This window comes from Manacus vitellinus, unplaced genomic scaffold, assembly GCF_001715985.3.
Source record: "Manacus vitellinus isolate BGI_N305 unplaced genomic scaffold, ASM171598v3 scaffold_18_pilon, whole genome shotgun sequence".
Taxonomy (NCBI): Eukaryota; Metazoa; Chordata; class Aves; order Passeriformes; family Pipridae; genus Manacus; species Manacus vitellinus.
In genome coordinates, this window is record NW_021939324.1 from 2,676,401 (window position 1) to 2,702,944 (window position 26,544).

The following is a 26,544-nucleotide window of genomic DNA, read 5'->3' on the forward strand; positions in this document are numbered from 1 at the left end:
CAGCGTACTCTCTGCTGGTGATGTCACACTCATCTTTCAAGGCTGCTGGAGACTGGCCTTTCCTTGTGGGTATGGCAAGTCCCATTTTCCATTTTGTTGAACAACTAAAGTTTATTATATGATTTTGTATCCTATTTTATAAATAAGAATATTAAACTTCATGAAAAATTCTGCTCCTGAAAAAGAATGGGGTGTAGCCTTCCAAGCTTCTTATTTGCCCCTGTATCAGTCTAAAGTGGATGTGATGTTTCCATGAAAAAGTGTGTGAAGATGATGTTTCAAAGGAGAAAATTTAAGAAGTCTGTACTTCTTGGATAATCCAAAACTGAGAAAAGTGCTATAATCAATTTCATAGATACCAACATTTTTTTATATGTAATGTTCCAAAGTTGAGGGGTTTTGTAAATATTTCTTAAAAAAAACTTCTAAAGGAAGTTAATTATTTTTTTTCATCTATATCAGCATTTCCATTTGAATTATTTAAGTGATGCTAGAAATATGGAACAGAGAAAAACTCACTGTCTGCTTGGAACATCTTTCCATAGATGCTGAGACAGACCTGTAAGCTTCTAATAGTGTAATATCATGATAGAGTATTTCCTTTTTATTGTGAGAGTTCCCTGAATGCTCTAACTTACTTTTGCAATTACACTGCTGTGGTGGTTTGAAACTCCCAAGAATCTAATTTTTAAGTTCAAGCCTCCCCACCTCCCACAGTTTGCTCCTCTGAGAGTGTTTAGTGATGGTATGGACTTGATATCTTTTTCACCCCATGTGGAGAGTTTTCAGACAAAACACAACCATTCGTTATTGGGGGGAAGGGGAAAATATTTACAAAGGTTTATTTACACCCACATATATCTTTACATTAAATTAAATTTCTCCTCTTCTTCAATAAAAGTTCAAGAAGAAAAGAGAGAAGTCTTCCTATCACCTCTCAGGCCACAGTTCCTTCATTTCAGTTTTTTGTGGCACTGCTTAGTGTCCTTCATTTTCCTGAGGCAGCAGATTTACATATGGCAGTCAGGATTTTTGTTCTTACTTTGCGGAAATTTCATCCCCGAGCCCGAGCCTTCGGGGGATTTCCTTGTAGATCTTCACTCCTCTTGGGTTAGAACATTGAAGACAGCTTTCAGTTCAGTCTTACCAAAGCTCTTTTGCTCTGTCTCAGCTCAGTAGCATGATAGAAGCAGCAGCAGCAGCAGCAGAGGGCACGGCCACCTCCTCCGCATTCCGTCCTGGCTCAGCTCTCAGGACAAACTCCGGGTTTTCAGCTCCTTTCTCCCTCTCTCTAGCTGCTGCTGCATTTCTGGACTCCCTAAGTGTTTGGAAGTCCACCCCTCCTCTTCAGAGAGTCTCTGGTTTTGGGAAAATAATATAGTCTTACCCTAAACCAGCTCTGTTGAGTTCACCTCTGTTTTGTTGCCAGCTCTCCCTCCTGCAGGAACATCTCTGTGTCTTTCAGCTGGCTTCACGTTATCTCGTTGCTACTGGCTATCTTTTGGCTTTTAGCCATCGCTGTCTCTGTTCAGGGCTGCTCCACTGCCGCTTTCAGTGTCTTCTGCTGCTGCTCACAGTAAGGAAACTCTTCCAGCTCTTGATTACGGGACCTGGTCCAGCTGCGACACTATACTGGGTCTCCCATGGCTTCAGTTGGGGCTGGGGGCCCTTGGCCCCCAGAGGGGCTCACTGGCCCCCTGCCTCCTCGTGTCTCAGATCATGGCTACCCACCTTCTACACTATCTTCACCATCTTCTCTTCCGTTTCTGTGGGCATGTAATTTCCGCAGGGCGCACGTGGACTATTGATTGGCCCAGTAAGAGTATTATCAGTGGGGCAAACCATTACTACCTCAAAAAAAGGTTTTTCAAACTACCACAACTGTGTTTAGATAATGAACCCAAGGTCTGTCTGTTAGCTGTGCTTTTTGAAAGTAGTATGAAAGGTAACCTTTTGCTTGGAGGTGGTCTGTGCAAGAGAAGGAAGGGGAAATCAAGTTTACTTCAGACATTTTACAACCCCTAAGGAGGTGAAAATAAGTAGTTCTTAATGATGACAGTTCAAAAAATGAGTATGTATAAAACTTTTTCTCACTGATACGTGTTCTCTCTTTTGGAGAGAAGCCTACTTTTAATATGTACCCTTTGACAGGTGACAGGTTAGGAGGTAGAGTACATATACAGCAATTATTTTAGTCCATTTCAATATGCTTGCCTGAAGAGTGGATCGGGTCCCTGTGTTTGGCTGCCTAAGTTTACAGAGTCATGAAAGAAATTGAGTACTCGCTCTGTTCTGTTTATTTTTGCTTAGTTTTGGCTGTGGGTTTTGGCTTTATCAATTTGCACATGACACTTCAAATTACACTCTTCCTTTTAAAAACTTGATCGGTGTTATCGTATACACTATTCTGTGCCCCAGAGAGATAAATATATTTACACAATATAGAAGAACAGTAGACAAACCAGGTCTGATCTGTTCAGACCTTTGTGAAGTAGTGTTACACTGAATAGTATTTAGCTTTCTCAATTTTTCAACTGCAGGATTTGGGGGGGGTATACACTGAAGTACAGAAAATTAAGAATAGTTTGTTGTTGTGCCTAGTCAATATATCTGCCTGGAAGATGACATCAGAGCCCTAAGGAGCTGATTTTTTAAAGTATTGCTGAGGATGTGGTGCCATATAACTTCATGCTACAGAATAATTTGTCAGAACTGTGTCATTTTGACATCAAATGAATGGGACCAGTGATAAAATTGGCATACTATTAGTTAAGTTTTTAGGCAAGCATCCTGCAAGATTCTTTTCATCTGTATGTATCAATTAAAGCTGAAGTAGCACAGCATTCCAGAGACTGTTTCACAGAAGTGCTGTTCTTTGTTGAAATTTTGGCTGTAACGAAGAGCTTACATTTTCTGAATTGACAGGGGCTAGTGTTTAGCACAGATTCAAAGAACTGAATAATTTTTTTTCTAAACAGCCATCTGGAATAAGCTTATTCTTGCTCATTAAAAATACTTGAGAGTTTTTTGGCAGTGTGCCCTCATCTTATTTTTTATTCTTTGGATATAAAATAGTACATAACGCAGAAGCTGGAGAATTAAAATAGCTTTTAATGCTGTTGTGAAATAGTAATTTTATTACAGTACCGATTAATGCATTATGAAAATGTAATCACCATGTTAGTACTTCCTCTGAATTAAATCTTGTGTTTTATTTTTAAAGGGTCAAGAAAGAAAAACATTTTTAATTTAAGTATACTGAGGAAAGGGTGATAGGATTAAAGGTAATGGAGGAAGCCGTTTCTGTAGAGATTCAATCTTTCAGCTTCATCTCTTACTGCAGAAAATTGTTTCATAGTATTCTTTGCTCTTGTAATTGATACACTGCCAGAAAGATGGGTTGTGGTTGTTGCCTCTGTTTGTCCAGCAGGAGGAGTGCAATTACTGCTAGAAATGAAGGAGGTGGTAATTAAATTGTCTATGTGGGATCATAGCAGAAGGAAAATATATAATTCAAATAAAATAGCATATTAGTTCCTCTGCAGGCCTTGGTGGTTTTCAGAGGCTGACACTGGAACATTTTTAATTTTGCATCTTCATTATAAAATATCGAAGTCAGGAAGCCTGACCTTATCTTTTAGGAAGTACTCAATGAATAGCCAGATAAAAATAAATACTAGTCTTCTCATAACTAAATAGTTGCTTTCTCAATGGCTGTGCTGGCACAGATTCTAGACACAGCTGGTCAAATAGAAGCAAAATTAAATGCTTTGGCAGTATATTTTACCTGGTTTATAGAAGGCTTTTAGTCTTTTAAGTGAAAGAAATTCTGCTGATGCATTCTATTTGCTAGAAATGTTGCTAGAATGATTGTCATAGTAAAATCTCCTGACATACAAAAAACTTTTTTTGCTCTTTTATTTTTTTCCCATTTCTTCAGTTATCCACTGTATATTCTGAAAATATTGTCACCTAATCTTTAACGTGTTCTGAGCATTATTGGTAGAGGGCAGAGAAAAGAACATGGAGGATGTATTTTGGCATATATATATATATATGAATATATATCTGGCTGATATATATTCATATCAGCCTACTGTGTCTGGGACTCAGAAATAATAAGTTCTAGGAATTAGTCATTAGACTTTGTGAAAAGATTTCTTGCAGTAATATTTATTTCAATATTATGCATTAACTAATGTTAATTAAAATGTGGAAATACGTATCATCCAAAGTCCATATACGTTGTCAAGAGAATCTAACAGAAACCTTTTTGTCTTAGAATCATGAAAGAGCGTACAGGATTTGAGAGTTTTTTTTTAAAAAGAAAACAACATTTTCTTTCTCATTGTTCTGCACAACCAACCCAACCATGCTCTCCTACAGTATATGAATGTAAGGACAGTATAAGAAAATTGAATTAAGTCTAGAAAGTAAATACATGATCTGTAGAGAAAAGATAGGAAAGACTGAGAGGATAACATTTTGTTAAAATTTCTGTGTAAAGATTGTATGGCCTTCTCTAAAAATCTGTTCTAGTCTGAAACTATTTCAGAATTACTGAAATAATTCAGTGATATTGAACTCTATGTAGACAATAATTTTTGGAATCAGAGCACTATTCCCATTTTTACTTTAAACCAAATCCGTCATGAATCAGACTGGAAAATTACTCATCTAGTAGACCTGAAATAGTCCAGAGTAAAAAGGGCTTTACATAAACATTGGTCATTATTAATAATAAAAAAGGGCTTATTAGAATGCAGCTCATGTTCTGTGAATTAATTTTCTTTTCTTTTTAATTGACATGAATGAATTTTCCCCCTTGGACCTCTCCTTCCTCTTTCTTCCTACAAAACCTGCAGTCTGTATTTTTTAGTTTGCTTTCTGGAATCTGGCAGCCTGGCTTTGTTCTATATTCTGTGCTCTTTTTATGATAGCTAAGTTGATAGGCTGACTTCATCACCAGACTGGGACAAACATCCTGGGCATTTGTAGCTGAGAATAGACAAGCATGAAGTATTACATGAAGTATTGTTTCTCAAGAGGTATCTTAATATATTTTGTTGGTATATTGATTTTTATGTGATACATTTTTCATTAAATAAGAGAGATTGAATAAATGAATCTTCCATTGTAACTGAAAAATTATGAAGGTGGTTTTTTCACTTTGTCCCTTTTGGAACAGATACAATAGTCTTGTGTTTCCTGCTGAAAGCTCTGTCCTCAGTAGTGTGGTGTTTCTAAAGGAATACTATAAATGCTTGAAAATAACAATGCAATACTGCAAATGGCAGGGACCTGTTACACGCTTTTGTGCTTTTTTGTTGTTGCTGTAATTGTTAGCAGGATAAAGAAGAAAGCTGAATTTGGAAGCAGTGATCATATAGTTGAGTATAATCTTGAGCTGGACCCATCATTGTTTTTGACCTCTCTCCTGTATGATAGCATAAGGCAGTAATAGCTGTTGTTCTAGTCAGTGGTAGCGATTGTCATAGGGATCATCCATAGTGGTTGATGCTCACAAATGGAGACTTGGCATGTGTTCTGCTATGGGGTTGAGGAAGGCTTGTGTTAATCTGTCACGGAGACTTGGTGTCTGTAGAGTGTTTTGGTATTGCTTGTTAAGATAAAGATGCTAGACCTCATGGTTTGTAGTCCGTTCCTTAACATAATCCTATAGACCTACATATATTTTGTGACAAGTTTCTATCATACACATTTTGATCCATTTTTATGGATCCTTGCAGTTTGACTGGATGGATAGAAGTAGCAGCTAAACGGAACTTAAAAACCTGGAGAACAGGCAGCAGCCTGTTCAGTGGACGTCTGAGTGGCGTAGCAAATGCTAAGTAGAAAGGCAGTGGCAGCAACCCGTGGGAACTGAAGTTTTGACAGAACAGTTAGGCTGTGGAGTTGGCATAAAGGAGAAGAGAAAGGGGTACCTGAAGGGCAGCTCTCATGTTAGAACTGTGCATTTAGTATCTGTGCCAAGGCCACATATGTCAGCCTGGCCCAACGTAGAAAAAAGCTACTGTGGGACAAAACCCTGTTTTGCCACGAGAGCTGATAGTTCGTGCATTGGTGATGTCAGCTAATCTGTGCATATACTTTGTGGCTCAGTCTGAGTAGTTCTTCCTGTTAGCACAGATAGCCTGCACCCCAGACTTCAAAATCACACTCAGTACTCACACTGCACTGAGACTGATGAATCCTAAATTGTGTTTGAACAGGAGGATCTGTTCAAAATACATTGAAAGAGGGATTAGTAAATTATTGACTAGTCTTGCAGATTGATCAGTTTTAGTTTGATTGGTTTTCTTAGATGCAAAAATGTTTTTGTCAGTTCTAAGAAGGAACTAAGTGAGGGCCAGACATTGACTTTCAGATCATCATTGCCTCAGGGACTTTGATTTACTAGGGTTTTATAGTGGTTGGAAAAAACATTGGTCATGTCACTTTTTCTCACTAGGAATTCAGCAACCTCCAGTCTTTTGCAGTAGATGCTTTCATCGAGGAGAAAAGAGGGAAGAAAGGGAGAAGGGAAAGAAGGGAATTAGGGATCTTTCATCTAAGGCACATGGAGGACAGGGAATGATTTGGGACAGCCAGCATGGCTTCACTAAAGGCAAGCCCTGCCTGACCCTAGTGACCTTCTTTGATGGAGCGACTACATCAGTGGACAAGAGAAGGGCTACAGATGTCGTTTATTTGAGCTTCTGTAAAGCCTTTGCCACAGTCCCCTGTAGGGTGCACATGTCCTTATATAATAAGGAAAAACACGCTCCTCGTGTGATGGTGAACAAAGAGGTTTATTTCAAATTCGGCGCTGGTTTTATCCCTTAAAACCATGGGACTTCTTTGACCAATAAGGTTGTCTATGTTGGCGCATGCTCCCTCGGGCTCTTGCCTTGGTACATCCCTGTACCTTAAACACGCCCCCTACAGTCCCCCACAGTATCCTTTGCTCTGAATTGGAGAGAGATGGATTTCATGAGTGGACTGTTAGACGGGTAAGAAAGTGGTTGGACAGTCGCATCCAGAGGGTAATGGTTCAGTGACTCAGAGTCCTGATGGGCATCAGTGACAAGTGGTGTCCCTCAGGGGGCTGTAGTGGACCAGTGTTAATATCATCACTGATGACATAGATGAAAGGGTTGAGTGCACTCTTGGCCGATTTGCAGATGACACCAAGCTGAGTGGTGCTGTTAACACACCTGAAGGATGGGGTGCCATCCAGAGGGATGTGGGCAAGCTTGAGAAGTGGGCCTATAGGAATCTCACGAGGTTTAATAAGACCAAGTGCAAGGTGCTGCACCTGGGTTGGAGTACCAGGCTGGAGGATGAATAGACTGAGAGCATCTTTATTGAGAAGGTCTTGCGGGTGCTGTTGTTTGAGAGGCTGTACATGAGCTGGTAATGTGCACTTGTAGCCCAGAAAGTCAGCTGTGTGCTGGGCTACGTCAAAAGAAAAGGGCAGGTCAGTGAGGTGAAGTGGTAGAGTTGCTCTTCATGTGAGAGAGCAACTGGAATGTATTGAGGTCTACCCAGGGAGAGACAAATGAGTTGAGAGTTTATGGTAAGAATTAAGGGACAGGCTAATATTGGTGACTGTTGTTGGTGTTTACTACAGGCCACCTGATCAGGAGGAGGAGGTTGATGAGACTTTCTGTGGGCAGCTGGAGATAGCTTCATGGTCACAAGCCTTTGGTCTCCTGGGGGACTTCAACCACCTCGGTATTTGTTGGAGAGACAACACAGCTCGGCACACACAGTCCAGGAGGTTCCCACAGATCATTGAAGATAACTTTTTGATGAAAGTGGTGGAAGAGCCAATGAGAAGAGGTGTGTTGCTGAACGTTGCACTAACAAACCAGGAGGGACTGGTTGAAGATGTGAAGGTTGGGGGCAGCCTTGCTTTCAGCCTTCCACCTGAGATGGTGGAACTCAGGATCCTGCATGAAGGAAGCAAAGCAGTAAGCAGGACTAGAACCCTGAGCTTCCAGAGAGCTATCTTCAACCTCTTCAAAGACCTGCTTAGAGGAATCCCACAGGATAGAGCTCTAGAAAAAAAGGGGTTAAAAAAAGCTGGTCAATATTCAGCAGCACTTCCTCCAAACTCAAGACAAATGTATACCTATGAGCAAGAAATAAAGCAAGCTGGCAGGAGACCTGCATGGATGAGCAGAGAGCTTCTAGCAAATCTCAAAACAGAAGAAAGAAATTTATGGGATGTGGGAAAAGAGACCATATGGCAGGACTGTATGGAATATCGGCAGGGTATGCAGGGATGTGATGAGGAAAGCCAAGGCCCCTTGGAATTGAGTCTGTCAGGGGATATCAAGGACAAAAGAAGGCCTTGTGCAAGTATGTCAACAGCAAAAGGAAGTTTAAGGAAAGTGTGGGGCCGCTGCTGAATCAGATGGGTGTCCTGGTGATGGAAGACACAGAGAAGGTAGAATTACTGAGTGCCTTCTTTGCTTCAGTCTTTACTGCTGAGGCCATCCCTTAGGAATCCCAGACCTTGGTTGTAAGAGAGAAAGGCTAGAGAAAGGAATACTCCCCTTTGGTCATAAAAGGTTGGGTTAGAGATCAACTAGGGAGACTTAACACCCATAAATCCATGGGCCCTGATCGGATGCACCCATGGGTACTGAGGGAGCTGGCAGATGTTGTTGTTCAGTCACTCTGTATCATCTTTGAAAAGTCATGGAGAAAGGAGAGGTGCGTGATGACAGAAGAAAAGCTGGTGTTACTTCCATCTTCAGAAAGGCAAGAAGAAGGATTTGGGAAACTAGCAGCCAGTCAGGCTAACCTCAGACCCTGGAAAGGTGATGGAACAGATCATTCTGGAGGTCATCACCAAGTATGTAAAAGAAAAGGTTATCAGGAGTAGTCAACAGGGATACACCAAGGAGAAATCATGCTTGATTTCTGTGGTGGCATGGCAGGATGGATGACAAGGCAAGAGCAGTGGATATTGTCTACCTTGACTTATCTACCTTTTGACACTATCTCCCATTGCATCCTCTCTCCTATGAGAAGAGACTGCGGGAGCTGGGCCTGTTTAGAGAAGACTGAAAGGGGTAAATATCTCAAAGGCAGGTGTCAAGAGGATGGTTGTGGAGTTTCCCTCTCCGGAATGTTCAAAACCTGTCTCTAGATATGTTCCTGTGCAACTCCAGAGGTCCTTTCCAATCATAGCAATTCTGTGATTCTGTGAACTGGGTTTGTTCAGCCTGGAAAAGAGAAGGCTTTGGGGAGATCTACTTGGAGCCTTCCATTACCTGAATGGAACCTACAAGAAAGATGGAGAGGGACTATTTACAAGAGGTGGAGTTGCACGACAAGAGGGAATGGGTTCAAACTGAAAGAGAGCAGGTTGAGATTGGGTATTAGGAAGAAATTCTTTACTCAGAGGATAAGGACGCACTGGAGCAGCTTGCCAAGGGAATTTGTGGATGCCCATCCCTGGCACTGTTTAAAGCAGCTTTGATGGAGCTCTGAGCAACCTGTTCTAGTGAAAGGTGTTCTGCTCACAGCAGGGGTGTTGGGACTAGCTGATCTTTAAGATCCCTTTCAACCCAGGCCATTCTGTGAATCTATGATTTTGTTATCCTCAGTATGAAAGGTCTTTCCTTTTCTGTGCCTCTAGGTTTATCATTTGTTAGAAGAGTCAGATGAGAATGTAACCTCTCTTCTTTACACTAGGATTTTCTGTTGTCATGTGTTGGGTGAGGTACCTTTTTCATGCTGAAGGTGATGCTCAAGAGAAGGAATTCTTCTAAATCAGAGTTGCAGGGGGTGCTAATGTGGGAGTGTGATGCCAGATCCAGAATGTAACTTTGCTGTTGGCATTCTTCTCTTACATTTCAATGTTTTCTGTGAAGTTGAGTTTGAATATTTCAAAACATATCTGATATGATAAAACAGCTATGAAGGTATGAACAACTAGTAGAAGCTGTGTATTACCTTGCTTTTCTTTAAAGCTTTTATGGGCTAAGGGAAAGGGAAATCAGATTAGTATGACTGCTTTTACTTTGATTTAACTTTTAATTAGCTCATTAACTGAGTAAGAAGGGCTAAAAATATGAAAACAAAGAATATATTTTCTACAACAGCAAGAAAGGCCAATATTAACAAGGGAGGGGGAGAGGGGGTGCACCGTTGCAGCAGTTCAGAAGAGACTATTGGGGATTGCTTTTTGTTTTAGTTGGTTAACTAGTGATTTCTATGTGTTCATCAAATTTTTACTTTCTTCACAGCTTTAGTAGGCAGTATAACTGTTTTCCCTGGGTTTATATTTTGAACCTTCATGGAAATAATTTAAATGAAAAATCAGATTTGTTTTGCTAAACATAATTTGCCTTAACAATTTTCCTTTTTAAAAAACCCACTGTCTAAGAATTGCTCCTCCTCAATTCCTACTGGTTGAACATAAATAAGGAAAGTTCAAAAGCAGTGTTGTGGGTTGTTTTGTTTTTTTTTTTTTCCATTCAGTTTACTTTTATGTTCTGCTTGTAATTTAAAGTTTACTTGAAAGGTTTTAATAGTTTCCTGCTGTGATCACGCTTTTCTAAGTGGAAAAACAGATGTGTGTACTCAAAAGACAGCCTTCTAAATGTAATTGTAACTTACAAATAAGAGAATGGGTGTGTGAATCCGTTATCCAAGGGTAAGATGAGCTCACGGTACACCTAATGTAATTTGCCATGCGCAAATGTTTTCCTGTGATAAAAATAAGGTGTTTTATCCTTTCCAGAGCAGCTGATCCAATATATCCCTATTTTCCTGTACCCTGAAGCATCTTTATTGTGCACTCCTATCCAGAGTTACAGTAATGCACTCAAGGCCAAAATTTAAAAGATGAAGATAAGTTTATGTTGGATAATAGGCAGCATTGCAGTGAGAACAATCCAGCACAGATACTTGGATTTTGTAGGTACCATCTTCAAGAGTAAAGCTCGGAATGCTGTTTTTTTAATTACAAAAGAGGTGATGTAAAAATGAAATGTACTATGGCTGGTAGCTGAGGCATAGGAGGCTTAATAAATCAGAGTGTTTAACAGAATGGTTTTCCTGGGTTATGTAGCTTGTGTATAGCAATCTGTCACAGTTTGAAATGGAAGATTCAGGAATAGCCCACTTGAGCTTGATCTATTTGCGAAACCTTAAATATTTGAAGAAGTTTTTTTTAACAGTCTGGCAAAATAAAACTCAACTGCTTACATGTATAAACAAAAAATTATTGTTTTCTACTTTTAATACATAATTATATCAATGATTTGCAGTGTAGCTCGAAATCCAGTATTTACCTTCAGTGAGAACACACTTTTCTTGTCTAGTATTTCCACTTGGTTCAAAGACTTTAATTAATTTGTAACTGCTAAAGTCTCTCTTCTTTGTGTCTTGTTCTAGGATGTTTTTGTATTTAGACATGAACTTGCTCTCCTAAGAATATCTACCTTCATGGGTCTAATAATATTAGGTGGAATAAGTCGACTCTTTTACACTCAGCTAATGGGTATTTTCACTGTAAGTATCTAATTTTAGAAGTATATATTAATTTTATTTTCAGTACAATTAATAAAAATAGAAAAACAGATTGCATCTAAGGGAAGAATAGAAAAACACTTGCACTGTGAGGTACCTGTTTGGTGTGTGGTCTGTCAAGACTCTTGACACCAAGAAGTCTTAAGAAGCTTTCTAACAAACAAGTGTGTAATAAGTCTGGCTATCAAGTAAATTTCCTGTTTTGTATTAGTGAAGTAAACCCATACATTGTCATGGAATTTTACAGTGTACAAGGTATGTATTTGCGGGTTTTGATTTTTGATTTTCTTTTAAACTCTCATGTGTCTGGTCTGAATTATGTGACAGTGAGGCCCACTAATAAGTCATACATTCTGAGAATACAGAATTCTTGTTAAGTGTTTTAATAAATATGCTTATGCTTATATCTCTTTAGTTGTTTAACTGGGGAGTATAACCATGTGCGATTTACAGTCCAAATGCATACTCTATATTTCCAGATAGATGAATTTGGTAATGTAATAAATATGTACAAGAAATTAGCTTTTTTTAGTGTAACATCCTGTTCTGTACATTAGAAGTTAATAACTTCCAGCAAATGTTTTAAAGTTACCTTGTGAAACCATATAAATGTTTAAAATACAGCAGTGTTGAACAGAAAGAGGACATTAGTTGGATCCGTACCTGTCTGAAAGGGTGTATGGTCTTGTCTGCTGAACTTTTTTTTTTGAAGACAATAAAGTACAAGATGACAGCATCTTTCTGACTACAACTGATGGAGATCTGCCTGAGATTTCATTTTGAAATTGGGAAGGTTTGCACAGTATTAATCTTTTTAGGTACAAAATGGGAACCCTTCCAACTGTATTGGGTAATTTATTTGTATAGAATAAAGGACAAAAATTACTGTTTAGTTTTTCCTTCTATTAGATAAGACATTGATATTGCTTTTTTTGTTTTATTGTATTACCTTTGCATAAGTTTACTGCCTTTTGCTCTTTCTGTGACTGTAGCTATGCTGTGTATTATTTCTGCCGTTCTCCAACTGCTCTACCAGATTGCTTTCTGGACTTTCTCTCAACCCCCAGGTCAACAGATTTACATTTCTGCACCTTTACTGTGTGCCTAATTTCTGTTCCAAGGTCTTGCTGACAGGTTCTATCCTCCTTGTTTAAATGCAGGCATACCATGTTTGTGTCTGCATCCTCCAGAGCTGGGATGTTTTTCTGAATTACTACTATGCCTTGTTGGGTATTTAGCTAAAGTGGTCATCATCATGGCCAGTCTTTGCGAATGAAGATTTGGGAAAGGTCATTACCCTTTGAGCCTGCACAGTGGATTTTTTAGGTGAGACACAGTGTGCGCTGAACTGAGCCCACCCTTTAATCCTGAGGTTCATCTGCCGGGGCCGAGCGAGCTCGGACGGTGGCAGTGAGGTCCTCAGGACGTAGGTTTGTTTAGAGTGACCTTCTCTTAGATGGATGGCCTTACAGGGCTGACGAGCTCCATCTGCATGGGGAAGTTCCCTGACCGGGAATCGAACCCCGGGGCGTGAGAATGCCGCATCCTAACCACTAGACCACCAGGGGGCCCCAGCTGAAGTGGTACAGACCTCTGAATTCTGCTCACTGTCGCTCCCAGTAATGGGAGAGATGGAAACTCAGGAAGCCTGATTGTTCTGATACTGAAATACGGATGTCTTTTTGATTTCTGTTAAATGGATATATATGAGGAGAAACAAAAAGCCCATGTGATCACTACTACACTAAACCACAAACACGATACAGAAGAAAACAAGGAACAAACCCTAAGTCTGTCATTCTGTTCTGTGGGCTGCCAGAAGCTAGACTTAGTTTTCGCAGTGACCATCGGCATCCATTCAGGTACTATTACTATACATGAAATAAAAACATCCTAGACTGAAGCTGTTTCTATCACATATATCTGAAACCTGGAACGTTTCTATTCTGACACAGGATACCAACAGTGCTGCCTCTGCAACAGGCATGAATACCAATAAGAACCCAGTTGTTACTTCCCTGTCGTGAGCCTTAACACCATCAGGCTATTACCACCACTGCATGCTTATAAACTGCTCTAAAGCCCTTTCTTTCTATGTCAGTGGTCTGATATACTGTGAGGTACATCCTGTTCACTTACAGAGCTGGCAACTACGCTGGAACAGGTGTGGGCTAACAGCATTTTCAAGTCCAGCCCCCTTTTTTTCTTTGTACTCAAATCATAATTATGAGGTTTGCTGAGCTGCAGTATGCCTGGATACTCTCTTTTGTTGTCTTTGCCAATGTGAAACAAACATACTGCAGTAATTGTGGATATGGATGGTCTATAAGAGACAGATGCTGGAAAGTACAGAACTGCATTAAGGCTTCTCACTGCACTCTACCTGCCCCCAGTAGCAGAAGGGCTATTGTGCTTGCCTCGTATGGACAAGTTTTTAGGCTTGTTCAGATTGCTGGGGAAGTAGAAATCCAGTACTGGGATCTCCAGACACTAATTCATTCACACCATGTGGATGCTGTTGCCTTGATTCATTGAAGAATGTAGGTTGTGTAGTCCATCCCCCACTCAAAGTGTTTCCATACCAGCAACACAGTCGTCTTTTCCCTTTTCATTCCTTTCCTCATGATTCTAGAATTGGCAGGAATAAACAATACAGTTACTTTGAGGAAATCTACTTGGCAAGAACTAGTCAGACTTCAAACAAACAAAGCAAGTCTGTTTGTTGAAGTTGTGCTTAGTCTGCAAGTAGTGTCAGAAAATCTTTCTGTACAAATGGCTTTTGATTGCCAGCATTGTAATATGGGAACTTGCTTCCTCCATAAGCACTAACAGCTTTAGCTAGCCAGTGGAAAAGGCAGAGGAGAGGGCAGCAGGTGAGTGTGCAGTTTCTTCACAGGCTCCCGAAAGACATGCCTGTGATGCATAAAATAGGGAAACAAAGAGTCTGAGTATACCCACCCACAGTGCTGAGCTCACTGTGTGGAAGACATTCAAGTCCTGTAGAAGCAGAGAACCATGGTCACTAAGAAGCAGTGATGTTTCTACTGTGTAGTGTACTGGAGTTACTGTTCAGCATCTAACCTTCCTGTATAAATTAAATTTTATCTGAAATGAGGTCTATTTAAAATACTAAATTAATTATGAAATTAAACTTAGTATAAAGTACAGATCAAAATTTAACAGAACAGAATCATTGAAGTGTAATAGTGCAGTTGAGGTTAATTTGAAAGAGACTCAAAATGCTTGAAGGCATGTATATGCACTGTTAAAGTATTCATGTTTGTTAAAGTATTCATTACTCCATTGCTGCTCTTGAGAGCATTAATTTCAGTGGTTGCTGAAGCTGCCCAAAGGCATGTGCAAGAGAGCTGGACAAGAGCATGGACCTTTTGAAAAATGCTAAGCAACTTTTACTTGTGCTTGTACAGGAGAACAGGTAATACACATTTTCCTGGTTCATGCTCTATGCCTGTGTTTGCAGTTCAGCATAAACCAAGATTAATTCCACAGCTCCTGGATGAAAGGTATTTTTTAATAGTAGCAACAATCAGCATTGCAGCTCTGTGATCTAAAGTTTGGTGAATACAAATGGTTGCTTAATAAGTCCAGCAAGTTCATGTTTGTTAGTTTTAATATTACTATTTACCTGTATTTCAAATGCTGCCAAAATTGTATTTTTGGAAAAAAAACCCTAAGATTTGTCAAACTTTAACCCGTTTGTAACGAAAATTCCTGATTCTCCGTAAGATAAACTTGCATGACCATCGTTATATAATTTTCCAGAAATCAAGCCAATAGTTTTTGGTTCATCTTGGTAATATAAAGCTAAGGCTGACTTTTTCCAGGAGTATAGGACATGCATATAAAAAAAACCCAAAATCCTTGATCTCTGTATTTACAGTTTATCCTTTTGTCACTTCTAGAAGATACATGCAGTTTAATGTGTAGAATAAATTTGCATTATGTGACTTTTGTATACAGCATTTTTAGAAACAGAGTTACTCCTTACTAGAATTGTGCTAAGTGGTAGATTGACAAGCTGTAAGAACTAGCAGAAGGTTTTCATAGTTCCTTTAATAGGCATTTTCACCTCTTGGATACATTTTTTCTGAAGTCAAGAAATGTCCAGCTGAATGCATAATGGAAAGGATATAACTGATATCCTGCAGCACGTTTTTCTGGAACAGGAAAGTAGCTAAAACAGAAAAGCAAAGCAGCATATTACCAAGTGCAGGTGAAGTTATTCAGCCGTGTGTGCTGGCACTTTGCAAAATTCAGGTTGTTATGCAGTTGCCTGATCTTCTGTGCCTATCATTTCATAGCTGTCATTGGTTATACCAGTAGATTAATTTCTTTAAGAAAAATACACATGTATTCTGCTGTTATCCTGTTTCATGTGTGTTCAACAGATATTTGGGTGCTTGGGAAAAATGTGCTCTGGTAAAACTGAAAACTTTGTAGCTTGTGTACTAAAATTGGCTCTTACAGAGAGAATGTTCTTAAAGCTATGCTGCTTGAGAAGGTGATGAATAGGCCAAGTAACCTACCAGACAGTAATTTCTCAGCATACTTTTACCACCTCTCTTAGTGTGGTATCACTGTTAGGGTATCATTAGCTTAAGGCTATTCATAACTCATTTGGAGGTCCAGGAAGCCAAAGAGCAAAGGAGGTGACTTTCTACAATGAGAGAAGAACAGCTGGTTGGCAAAAACTGTCCTTAGAGGAACTTTTGACATGAATTGTTCCGATGAAGAGGGGAGCAGCTGAGGTGGCCTCTGTATACGGGATTAGTGCTTTCTCCCTAGAAACTAGCATATGTGAAACACACTTCTAGCAGAAGCGGCACATTGTTCTTTTCATCTGCCTTCTCCAGTTGCTTTCCCCAAGCTCTGTTTGCCTCTGATTTTGTCATCATCCTGAATTTTAACACTTCTTCCAGTATCTATCTGACGTTACTCTTGGGAAAGTTTTATTTGGATACTTTGGAAATAGAAGTATCTAAGTTCTCTCTAATTCATAAGCCTCTGAAATAGGGAGAAATTTAAAATCCTAATTTAGGAAGTCTGGGATCCTAAGATGATATTCTTCTTAAAATCTCTGCATAACAATTAGTCTTCTTACTTATAAGTTTCAAGTTTCTAGAGAACCGGATAGAAGAATCTGTTTTACCTGTGAAGAAAACACTATCTGATGTAATTTCCAAAATGATCATGCATATATGTTAAAGGCCTGCCTGCCTTCTGTGCTTGTTAGTTGCTTTACCAGTCCTCAATTTCCTGCCATTACTTATAGTGCAATTTTGAATTTTATATTCCTTAACTGGAAATGAGCCTGTATTTTTACATTCTCAGGCAGCATGATATTTTGTAATGATTTTGTTTGAAATGACGTAGAAGCAAACTTAGCATAAAACTTAAGTAAAACAAACAAAACCCCAAAAACATATCAGAAAGAATTTTGGCAGCTGCACCCTAGAAAAACTAGATGGTCTCTTACTGAGAGTAACAACTGTAAAATTTGTTACCCTTTACTCTTCTAACTGCTTGTACTCCACAAGCAATTATTCATCTTTTGCCTCAGTCACTACAGAGTAACAAGATAGCTCTAGTATAGACAGTTTAAAACTCCATGAAGGTAGAGAGGTGCTTTTTTGTTGGTGGTTGGTCATGAGTAGTAAAAGTACAATTTGTAGGTAAATTATAATTTTGTCTATTTCAGAAAGTTTTAAAATTTTCCACAAAAAAATCTAAACTTTCTGTCTTGTGCAACTACTGCCTACACCAGTTAATGACATTGTATTGCAATGGCAAGTGAAAAGCTTATCTAGAAAATAGTATTAAGCTACAAGAAAGTATTGAGAAGGATGTATCTGTGCTACTAATTTTTAATTCCCATTTTTTTATGAAGGTATATGAAATAATAAAATTTATCGGGAAGCTAAATCAAATAGTACCCAGAAACTTGCTTGCTTTCTCAAGACATATTTTCTTGACATGTATTTTTTAGTAATTCCTCTCTCATTTTTACATGAAACTGATGTCTGTTTTCCTTAAAAAAAGCATGACTAACCTATTTATTCATATGAAAAGGCATAGAAAATTCACCTAGGAAAAAAGTTTCTTTTATCAGCCTCAGATTGTTTCTGATGTATGATTGTTGGAGGTAAAGAGCTCTTTTAAAAAGAGCTTTTTTTCAGGATTTTTAAAAAAAGGTGGAACTATCAGGATGCTCATGTGTATAGACTAGCAGACTAGCCCCTAGCATTTGCATTTCTTTCACTCATATTCCATTGTTGCTTTAAGAAAGTACTTCTGTATGTCTTTCACATCACTTCAACAGTTAAATGATGATAAAAACTGGTTTTTCTATTTATACTGTAAGATTCTGATATTGTTTATGTTTGATCTACAGTGTATTACTATAAAAATATAATAATATGGCATGTTTTTTAAACAATTGCCTCTCTGATTATTTTGATAATTGTTCATATCTAGTTTTTTAAAGCTGATACCTTTTGCATATGTGAGGTTTTCTTCCTCTCAAGATCTGTGGTGTTCTTTATTTTGTTGGCTGCCACCTGTCTGAAGCAATCAGCCACTTCTTTCTCTTTCTCTGTACAAAAGGAAAATCCGGCCTTCCCATGGATGGTGGAAGGTAACAGGATAATCAGTTCAACAGTGATCCTCTGATGTCATTGTGGGAGCCCTGTAAAAGCGGATTATCTGTGACCCAGATAAAATAATTAGAAATTACTTGGACACTTACAAATAACTGATCTACTAATCTCATTTCCAAAGTTAAAAAAGGCCTGTCTCTCAACGTAACACTACCAGATGTTTCAGTTAAACAGCATCCTTTGCAGAGACTAATCTGAACCCTAATTTTAGAGGATTACCTTTGATTGTTTTTATTTCAAACACTAAACAGTGTTTTCATTTTTCCATATGTTCTGACAAACTATTTCTGTGGAAGAAAAGAGATTTTCTTAATTTTTACACTATAGTCCACTAAATATGATTTAATGTGGTTTATGCTAGTATTGCAAAGAAAAACTTTTCATTGAAATTATTTAGTAATGAACTTGTTTCTTTGGGGCAGAACTATTTAATGATGGGCTTTTAAAAATTCAATAGATACCATGTGGTCTTTTTGCAAGGTAGTGGATGCGTTATCATAAACTAAGTGGACAGTGACTTTATTAATTAAATTAATGCTACCGGGGTTTCCTGTTAATTAACTGTTTGAATGGTGTACAGTGATATGCCAGTATCCTGTTGCATCAGTACTGTGTGGATGTGGAAAAGAGAAATTTCTCTTTATTTGCTTTGGGGAGGATGGAAGGGAAAATGCTGTTCAGCAACCTGTCTAGTGCACAATATGATGCCTACCACATAATTTTTTCCTCTTAGAAGCATTTAAAAATGTTGTTTTTTATTTTTTATTGTCGCAGTGTTTCTCCTTTTCACCTTAAAGGAGCAAATATATTTTACTACATATTTTTTTAACCTTTTCCAAAGGTTGAATTGCAAAATAATGGAAATGTAGCTGCAGTTATTCTATTAATAAAATCAAAGGCTTTTTAATTCTTTGCATGTTTTATAGCATTGATCCATTGCTGATTTAGTATGCGGAGTGCACAAGTGATCTAGTTGTGCTGAAATGCTTTTTGTCTTTAAAAATAAGTATTTCATGATTAAAATATTTGTAATCATATCTTTAATCAGATAATCTATTAAATACTATTTTGATTAGTGACTACTGAGGGCTTTTCCTGTTTTTTCAAACATGGCAGAAGTGTAATCAAGGAACTATTAATCCTCATAATTAAGTTTAGCATATTAAAAATTAGGGTTGGTTGGGGAAATTAGGATTTCCAGGCAAGTGTATTCTTTACCTGTCTATAATAAAGTGTAAGATATAAAGCAATTGTAGAGGGAGAGCAAAGGGTATATAAACCCAAATGGTAATTGGAAATTAGAGATGCAACAGAAAATAAGTTCATGTTAACATTGTCTGTCTTCCTCTTCCCCATTGTTCTTAACCCTTCCCCTTTTCCTGTCTCTGCCTTTAATTCACCTATAGGTAGATAGTCAGGAATTAGTAACATCCTGGTCTTTGAATACAATTTTGTTAACTGTATAAATTCTTTTATATCTTTACCTTATGTTTCTCAAATAGACTAGCAATTTGTTTAACATTTTTATGAATGTATCCAGACAGTCTTAAACACATATTTACCATAAAAATAAACTATTAGTTTATTTTATAAAAACTCTTTTATGAGCTGTTTAAAATGTTAAAATAAATTCAAGTGAAGACACTCTAAGTGGCAAAAGATCTCATCTGTTTCATTTAGGTCGCTACATGGTCTTAGGTAAATGTGAATACTTTTATTGAAGTTAATTATTTACAATATTATAAAGAAAAAGTGTAAGTTAGAAAATTTTATCAAAGAGATTTTATGCTGTTCAAGGAGTATAAAATATCATAGAATATCAAAAGTATGCCCTGTTCACCACTCAAGGAGGAATTTCTTTTACAGTTCAATTATTTTTCTAATAGTAAAGGAAGTACCTTTAATCAGTTGAAAATAAGTAACTATAAAAATTATGTTTGAGTGTTCTGGGGGCTGAATACATTTTGTTTAAATATTGCCTGTCAGATTTAGACATCAGACCATTAAAATTACTTCCACATGAAGATCAACAACTAGCTTTCTTAACTGGTTTTTCCCCTGCTATTTTTGTAAGTACGTTTTGTACTTACATTTCTAAGTATCAAGAAAAATAATGTTTTGTCACATATCTTGTTGTCATGTTGTACCAAACACACCATGGATTTGAACTAGGCTGAAGTTAAGAGATCTGTTTGTATTGCCTCCTTTGTAGATATGTCCCTTATTTGTTACCAGGGGTTTTCTTTTCACTGAATCATTTTCTGATACATACGTTGGAAATCTATTTATCTGAATTAATCAGAGCATAGAAAAGAGCAGGACCATTCCCTAGATATTGCATAGTGTAGCTTCATTTTTCATTTAGCACAGATTTAAAGTTAAAACAGAACTAGCGATTTTCAGGCTGAGTATAATTGTAATTGATAAAATTAATCATATTACATTATATGATGAGAAGTCTAGATTAAGAAAGCAATGCTAAGAAGTGACCAAATGCAAGCCGAAAATGTATTAAATTCCAAAAAAGAAAATTTCTGAAAGATGAAATATTCTTTCTACGTTCAGTATTTTATATTCTTCAACTGCTCACTTGTCATTTGCATACATACAGTGAAAGGATGTTAGGTAGAAGGAATGAAAAAATGTATTGTTCATATAGAGGGTAAGTCTTGAACTTTCAGATTAAAGCGGTGGCTGCAAGTCCAGGAAGGCTTGAAGGTTTTGTTTTTTCTTTATTCTTCATCATACTTTTCTGCTGATTCATCTCTATACTGAGGCTTTGAAAATACTAAAAGCATAGTATAATGCTTACATTCTTCTACTGCAAGTATTTAGTAGAGCTATATTGATTTCATGTCACTTTAAGCAAACACTGAAGAAAAATTGAACCAGGGATTGTGGCTGCATGCTTTGGAGTTAGTCCTGTAAGTTACGAATTACAACTTCCCCTTTGGAAAACATGAATCAGTAAGAGAAAAATATTCTTTGTGTGTGCTTTTTTTCATGATAAATTAGTTCATGATGAAACCCATACTGTAGCACAGTTTGTTACACAATGCATGTGATCTTTTAAATTTTTTTCAGGCAGTTAGTTATGCTGATTAGAAACATAGATGTGAAAGATACATTTCTCTTAGGAGCTGACATGGGTGCATTCATTTGCAAGCGAATCTGAAGTTGGTCTGCAGAGCTCAGTGCTCTTACATGTGTCTCTCCATTCCTCTCCTCCCTTTTATAGCAGTCTTGGCCATGGCAGTAGCTTACTTAACTTAGAGTAAAACAGCTGCTCTTACTTGTAGTGTGTCCTCAAAGTGAAAAAAAACCCCATTCCTCCTCCCCTCAGAAGGAACGCTTTGCACTTTTTCTGATATTCTAAACTGATATGTTGTTAATGATTCCTATGTTTATTTCCTCTAATTTATATTGCCTTTCTCACTAAGGTATAATATTTTTTCTCTAGATGCTTTAAGATGCTTATCAGAGAGTATGTATTTCTAAAGAATCAAGTGTAGAAACAAAGTTGATTCCAATCTGGATGATGACTTTGGGGCTCCTGATGATCCATCATGTGAATTTAATTAGTTGTGTGTTTGTCAATTTCATCTTAATTTTATCTAAAAATTTTAAGGGATTTTTAGAGTTAGAGATTACTAGGACTCAATAGATATACCGTGTTTGCTCATATTAAGTTATTTTCAACTTTTGGATGAGTGCCAATTCTCCAAGAGGTTTTAACATTAGCATTAGCTGTGAGTCTGGAAAAAAAAAGTCTTAGCAGAGTTCTATTTGTATTAATAGTAATCCAAGCTGATAGTAGATGCAGACAGCTAAAGCCTCTTAGGCTGGACACAGTAATTCTGATGTTGTAGCAAAACCTTGGTATACATCGAGTGCATAATTAGGAGAGATGATATTCTGGTTGAAGGCCATTTGTGAGATGTATTAATGAGCAGAACACCTTGTCATTCAGAAGAATAGTGGTTATTCTGATCTCTGTTGCCAAAAGAAGAAAAATTCATGTCTGAGAAGAAAACCTTAAATAACAAGTCAAAACTCAACTATGGTCCTCTCCTTTTCCTTCATCTCCTATCTCCAGAGGGGCTACTGACTTTCCTGGGGTGCTGTGAAGTTTCACTTTCATGTGAAAAGGTAATTTGGTTCACTCTCAAATGAAAGTACATTTCAAATGAGCCTGCTTGGCAGCAGTGTTGGGGGAGGGAAGCTATGAGGGGCATTTTGTTCCTTAAGTTCAGTCACCAGCATTTGTGGAGTGGCTAAGCTTCAGAGCAATGTTTCTTCCCATTCCCTCCAGCCCTAGTCTGCAGCTTTTAAAATGTGTCTGTAAAGTTTTTTTAATTCTGAAAAAGTATCTCAAAAGCAAAGGACTCACTGCCCAGTAAAGCAAAAGTAAACTGAAGTATGTGTTGGCATTTTAAGGAAGAGGGGGAAGGAAGAAGGCAGGGAATGAGGGAAGGGAAGGAAGGCAGGGAGGGAGGTGGAAAGGAAGGAAGAGAAGTAAAGAAAGGAAGATGGGGAGGGAGGAAGGGAAAGGAAATCCTTAATATCTTTTAAAGGTGTGAAAGGTTGACAGTCTTTTCTTACAGTTATTTTCTGCAGTTACCTAATGAGAATCTTTCAGGTCTTGATAACATGCCATGACAACAATTAAAACAAAATACACCCTTCAGTTCCCAACCAGGAAATTCCTCCAAAAATCTCAAACACAGTATTTTAGGGAATAGTATAAGTGTATTAATGAATACGCAATACGCAGAAATGTACCAAAAAGCCATATTTAAGGTATTTGGTCATGTTACTTCTGCACACAAAACTGGTTTAGGACTCCTTTTGTGAAATGATAGCATAAGTCTTTCATAGCTACAAATCAATTTAGAGTCTAGACTAGGATGCTACTGTTTTATTAAAAAAATATTTTTCATTGTTGCTTTCAAACATACCCATATTGTTTTGTACTATTGGGTAGACAGCTTTGAGTTGATGAGAGAATAATTCCTGGAGCTGAGATATTTTTGCAGTTACAGAAGGAGCTATAAAATCTCACGAAAATGCTGTTACTACCTTGCTGAAGTGCCATGGAAGTAATCTCTGTGTTTACTTAGTCCTTTTTATTCGGAAAGCTTTGTGTGAATTTCTGTGGTCAGCAAAGGTGGTGTTTGTTCTGACAAGAGCTGGACAAAAAGCCAGCCCAAGGAAGCAGAATATCCCTGTGCTGTGCAGCCAGGTCCTGCCCTAACAAGGAGAATGGCTTGTGTCTTGTGATGCTTTCCTGCTGCTTGTGGCAGGTGAGGGGAGATAGGATAGACAGGCCCATAAGGTGAGAGGAGCAGCAGTTTATCTGTGGAAATCAAAACAACAGACAGTGTTTAGTGTCTGCTGGCTCCAGTCTTTCCTCCCTCACTGTTAAGTGGGAGTTAAAACCCACCTAAGGATGGGGTCAGAATGATTTATGTAGTTTGCTGTGGGCATACCTTCTCTGCAAACAGAGAAGATCTTCTGCAGCCTGGTGGGTTGGAGTGAGAAGTGGGGACTTCTTTGCCATAATGTGTCTGGAATTCAGCAAGGTAGGCTGTGGGCAAAATTAAGATTTTTGCTATTAGGCGTGTTGTAAGGGCTCATGTTCCGAAACTCATCTGAGCTGGGAAGTGAATTTAGAAGGATAAAATCTGGCAAGGGGAGTTGAAAGTCACCCAACTCTGGTGGAGCAAGGAAGCAGCTTCCTCTATGTTATTTCCCACTCACACTCATCTTTCCCCCTTAAAACTTTAAAGAGGGGCAGAATCCCAGCAGAGCCTGCACTGAATTGCATGCACTGATGGCAGGAACAATCAAGGAACACAGTATGGTTTCTATTGCTAGGTCGTGTTTCCAGGTGACAGTGAAGTTGCAGCCGAATTAAACCACAGTCCTTGTGTCTCTGTATGATTGGGACAACTGAGACTAGCTCTTGGTGTTATTCAAATGCTAGTATAATCTGACAGGTGCATTATGTCCATCAAAGAATAGTAAAGGAAAATATCAAACTACCAATGAACAGGAGTTGAAACCATGAGAAGTATTTCAATTATTGTATTTTGGACTTTGTGAGTGATTTAAAGAACATAAAGAACTATGAATATTTATCAAAACCCTAAATAATGCTTATTTCCAAAATAATTTTTTTTGGTGAAATATATAGTGAAAAGTAAGGAAAAAAAATGTGGTAGTTTTAAAAGCTTTATTTGAGAATGATCTAAACTAAAATTGATTTGTTAATTATAAAACTTGGTGAGTTATTAAATCATGTTAAGTAAAGAAAAATATGAATTTAAGTTGCTCTTAGCTGTAGGGTTGCCTTCACTCTGCACGTTATTTAGCCTCTTCTACATTTTATGAGAATAATTTGTATATTTGTTATTTAACTGTAGCAACTATGAAAACTCATGGTATATTTCCAGTGGTACTGTTTGCATTATAATACTCATGAAGATAATGATTTTAAAACCTCTTACTAGTTCCTGCTTTTCAAAATACTACATTTGTGTTAATAATTGTATTTTACTAAATTTTCCTTTGGTTATCTGAGAGCTGCTTCAAGTCTGGAATGGGTGCTTGTGAAAAGTATGGCAAGACTGTACGTTATACACATTCCTTTTAAATGTCCCATGAATTAACTGTAGTATCTGAATTCATTTTAGCTGTACTAGTGCTATAAGTTTTTGTTGACATTCTTTGGTATTGTGATCAAACTACACAGTATAGTTTCATGTCATGTGTGTAAAAATCATGTAACAGACTGAGTAAAATTTGTGTGGGTAATCTCAGATTCACTTAAAATTAATATGCCATTTAAGTAATTCGCAACCTACTGAACTAATGTCAAAGCAGTGTACACTAATAATTGATCCCCTACTTTATTTAGTTGCTTTCATAATGACATTTTAACAGTTAGAAATGTAAATAAATACTTTTTCATTGTGTTTTCTTTTCTTCAACAGGATACTACAGGTATAGAAAAAATGTCAAACTGTTGTGAAGACATGTAAGTTCTGTAAAATTTTTACATTGATGAAATGCTAAAGGAGTTGCTGTTTTTTTAAACTGGGTGAGAGAGTAAAGGAACTGAAGGCACTTTGTTAAGGTGATTTTGCATGGTACTGTGCCTTGTACTTCCTATCTTTAGCAGCAGCTCACTAATCTATTAGTATTGGTTGTACACAAAGTAACCTCCCTACCCAAACCCAGTGGAACTATATTTTCTTTCAAAAGTACAGATCAAAATATACTTTCTGCTGTGTTTTGACATACAATTCATTGATTCTGAGGTCTCCTCTGCTTCAAAAGTTGCTTTTGTTTCATTGATGGCCCAGATAGTTTCTGTTCTCCAAAGTTAAGTCTCAGCTGCGTGCAGTAATGAAAGGAAAGCTGTATTTGTGACGCTGAGACACAATTCATCAGAGTCCAGAAATGGATCCCCAGCCAACCTACATTGTTCTAGCTGACTGAAGTGCACCGTGGGCATGCTGTCTTTCACTAATAATGCTGTCTTCTGTAGATCGAGGCCCCGAAAGCCATGGCAGCAGACCTTCTCAGAAGTTTTTGGCACTCACTGGAAGATCCTGTGGTTTATTCCTTTCAGGCAGAGGCAACCACTGCGAGTTCCCTACCACTTTGCCAATCATGTCTAAACAGATGGATAGTGGGCACAGATGGGTCCTCCATGCTGGAAGTGCGTTACAGGTTTTATGATAATAGGACTATGACAGTCTTCAAGTCAATTAAAATCCAGTTGTAGGCATCACAATGTGCCCCAGGCATTATTTTAGTTGTGGTGTTGATTCTGTTCTGAGATTAATGCAAATTGATTGTTTAACTTTATGCATATTTAATTTCAGATTAGCTTTCCAAAGAGATTTCTTTTGGTTTTGAGATTAATACCAAAAGCAAATGACTGAAATGCACTCTTCCTCTATTTGTTTGATACTGGCTCTTTTTTTTTTACCTTTTTTTTTTTTGTAGGAAGCACTGAAGTTTACATTTATGGTTAGATTTCTCTCCAAGTGTCTTATTCTGCCTTGAATTTTTTTAGTGTTTTTATCAGCAGGTCTGTCTAGATAATATCTTTTTTTCTGCATGTGTTGAACTGATACTTCCAGTTATTTATGATATGCAATAGTAATCCTGCAGCACCGCACTATAAAAGGCAGCATTTAAAACTGAGGCAGACTACTTCCTAAACCTTTCTCAGAGAGGATTTTTATAAATACACATAAATGTCTATGTTTATAGAGAGAAGTCTTACATCTTACAGTTATCT

The 26,544-nt window shown here is 37.7% G+C and overlaps 1 protein-coding gene across 1 annotated transcript in view; it reads left to right on the plus strand.

The window, feature by feature from the left end:
- ZDHHC21 (zinc finger DHHC-type containing 21) overlaps positions 1 to 26,205 on the plus strand; it is a 38,143-nt gene extending 11,938 nt beyond the window's left edge. Inside the window, exons 7-9 of the mRNA XM_008921622.3 lie at positions 11,419 to 11,535; positions 25,226 to 25,269; positions 25,783 to 26,205. Of these exons, the coding sequence (XP_008919870.3) occupies positions 11,419 to 11,535; positions 25,226 to 25,269; positions 25,783 to 25,915 (294 nt within the window). The 3' untranslated portion in view covers positions 25,916 to 26,205. The remainder of the gene's footprint in view (positions 1 to 11,418; positions 11,536 to 25,225; positions 25,270 to 25,782) is intronic.
- The last annotated feature ends 339 nt before the right edge of the window (positions 26,206 to 26,544 follow it).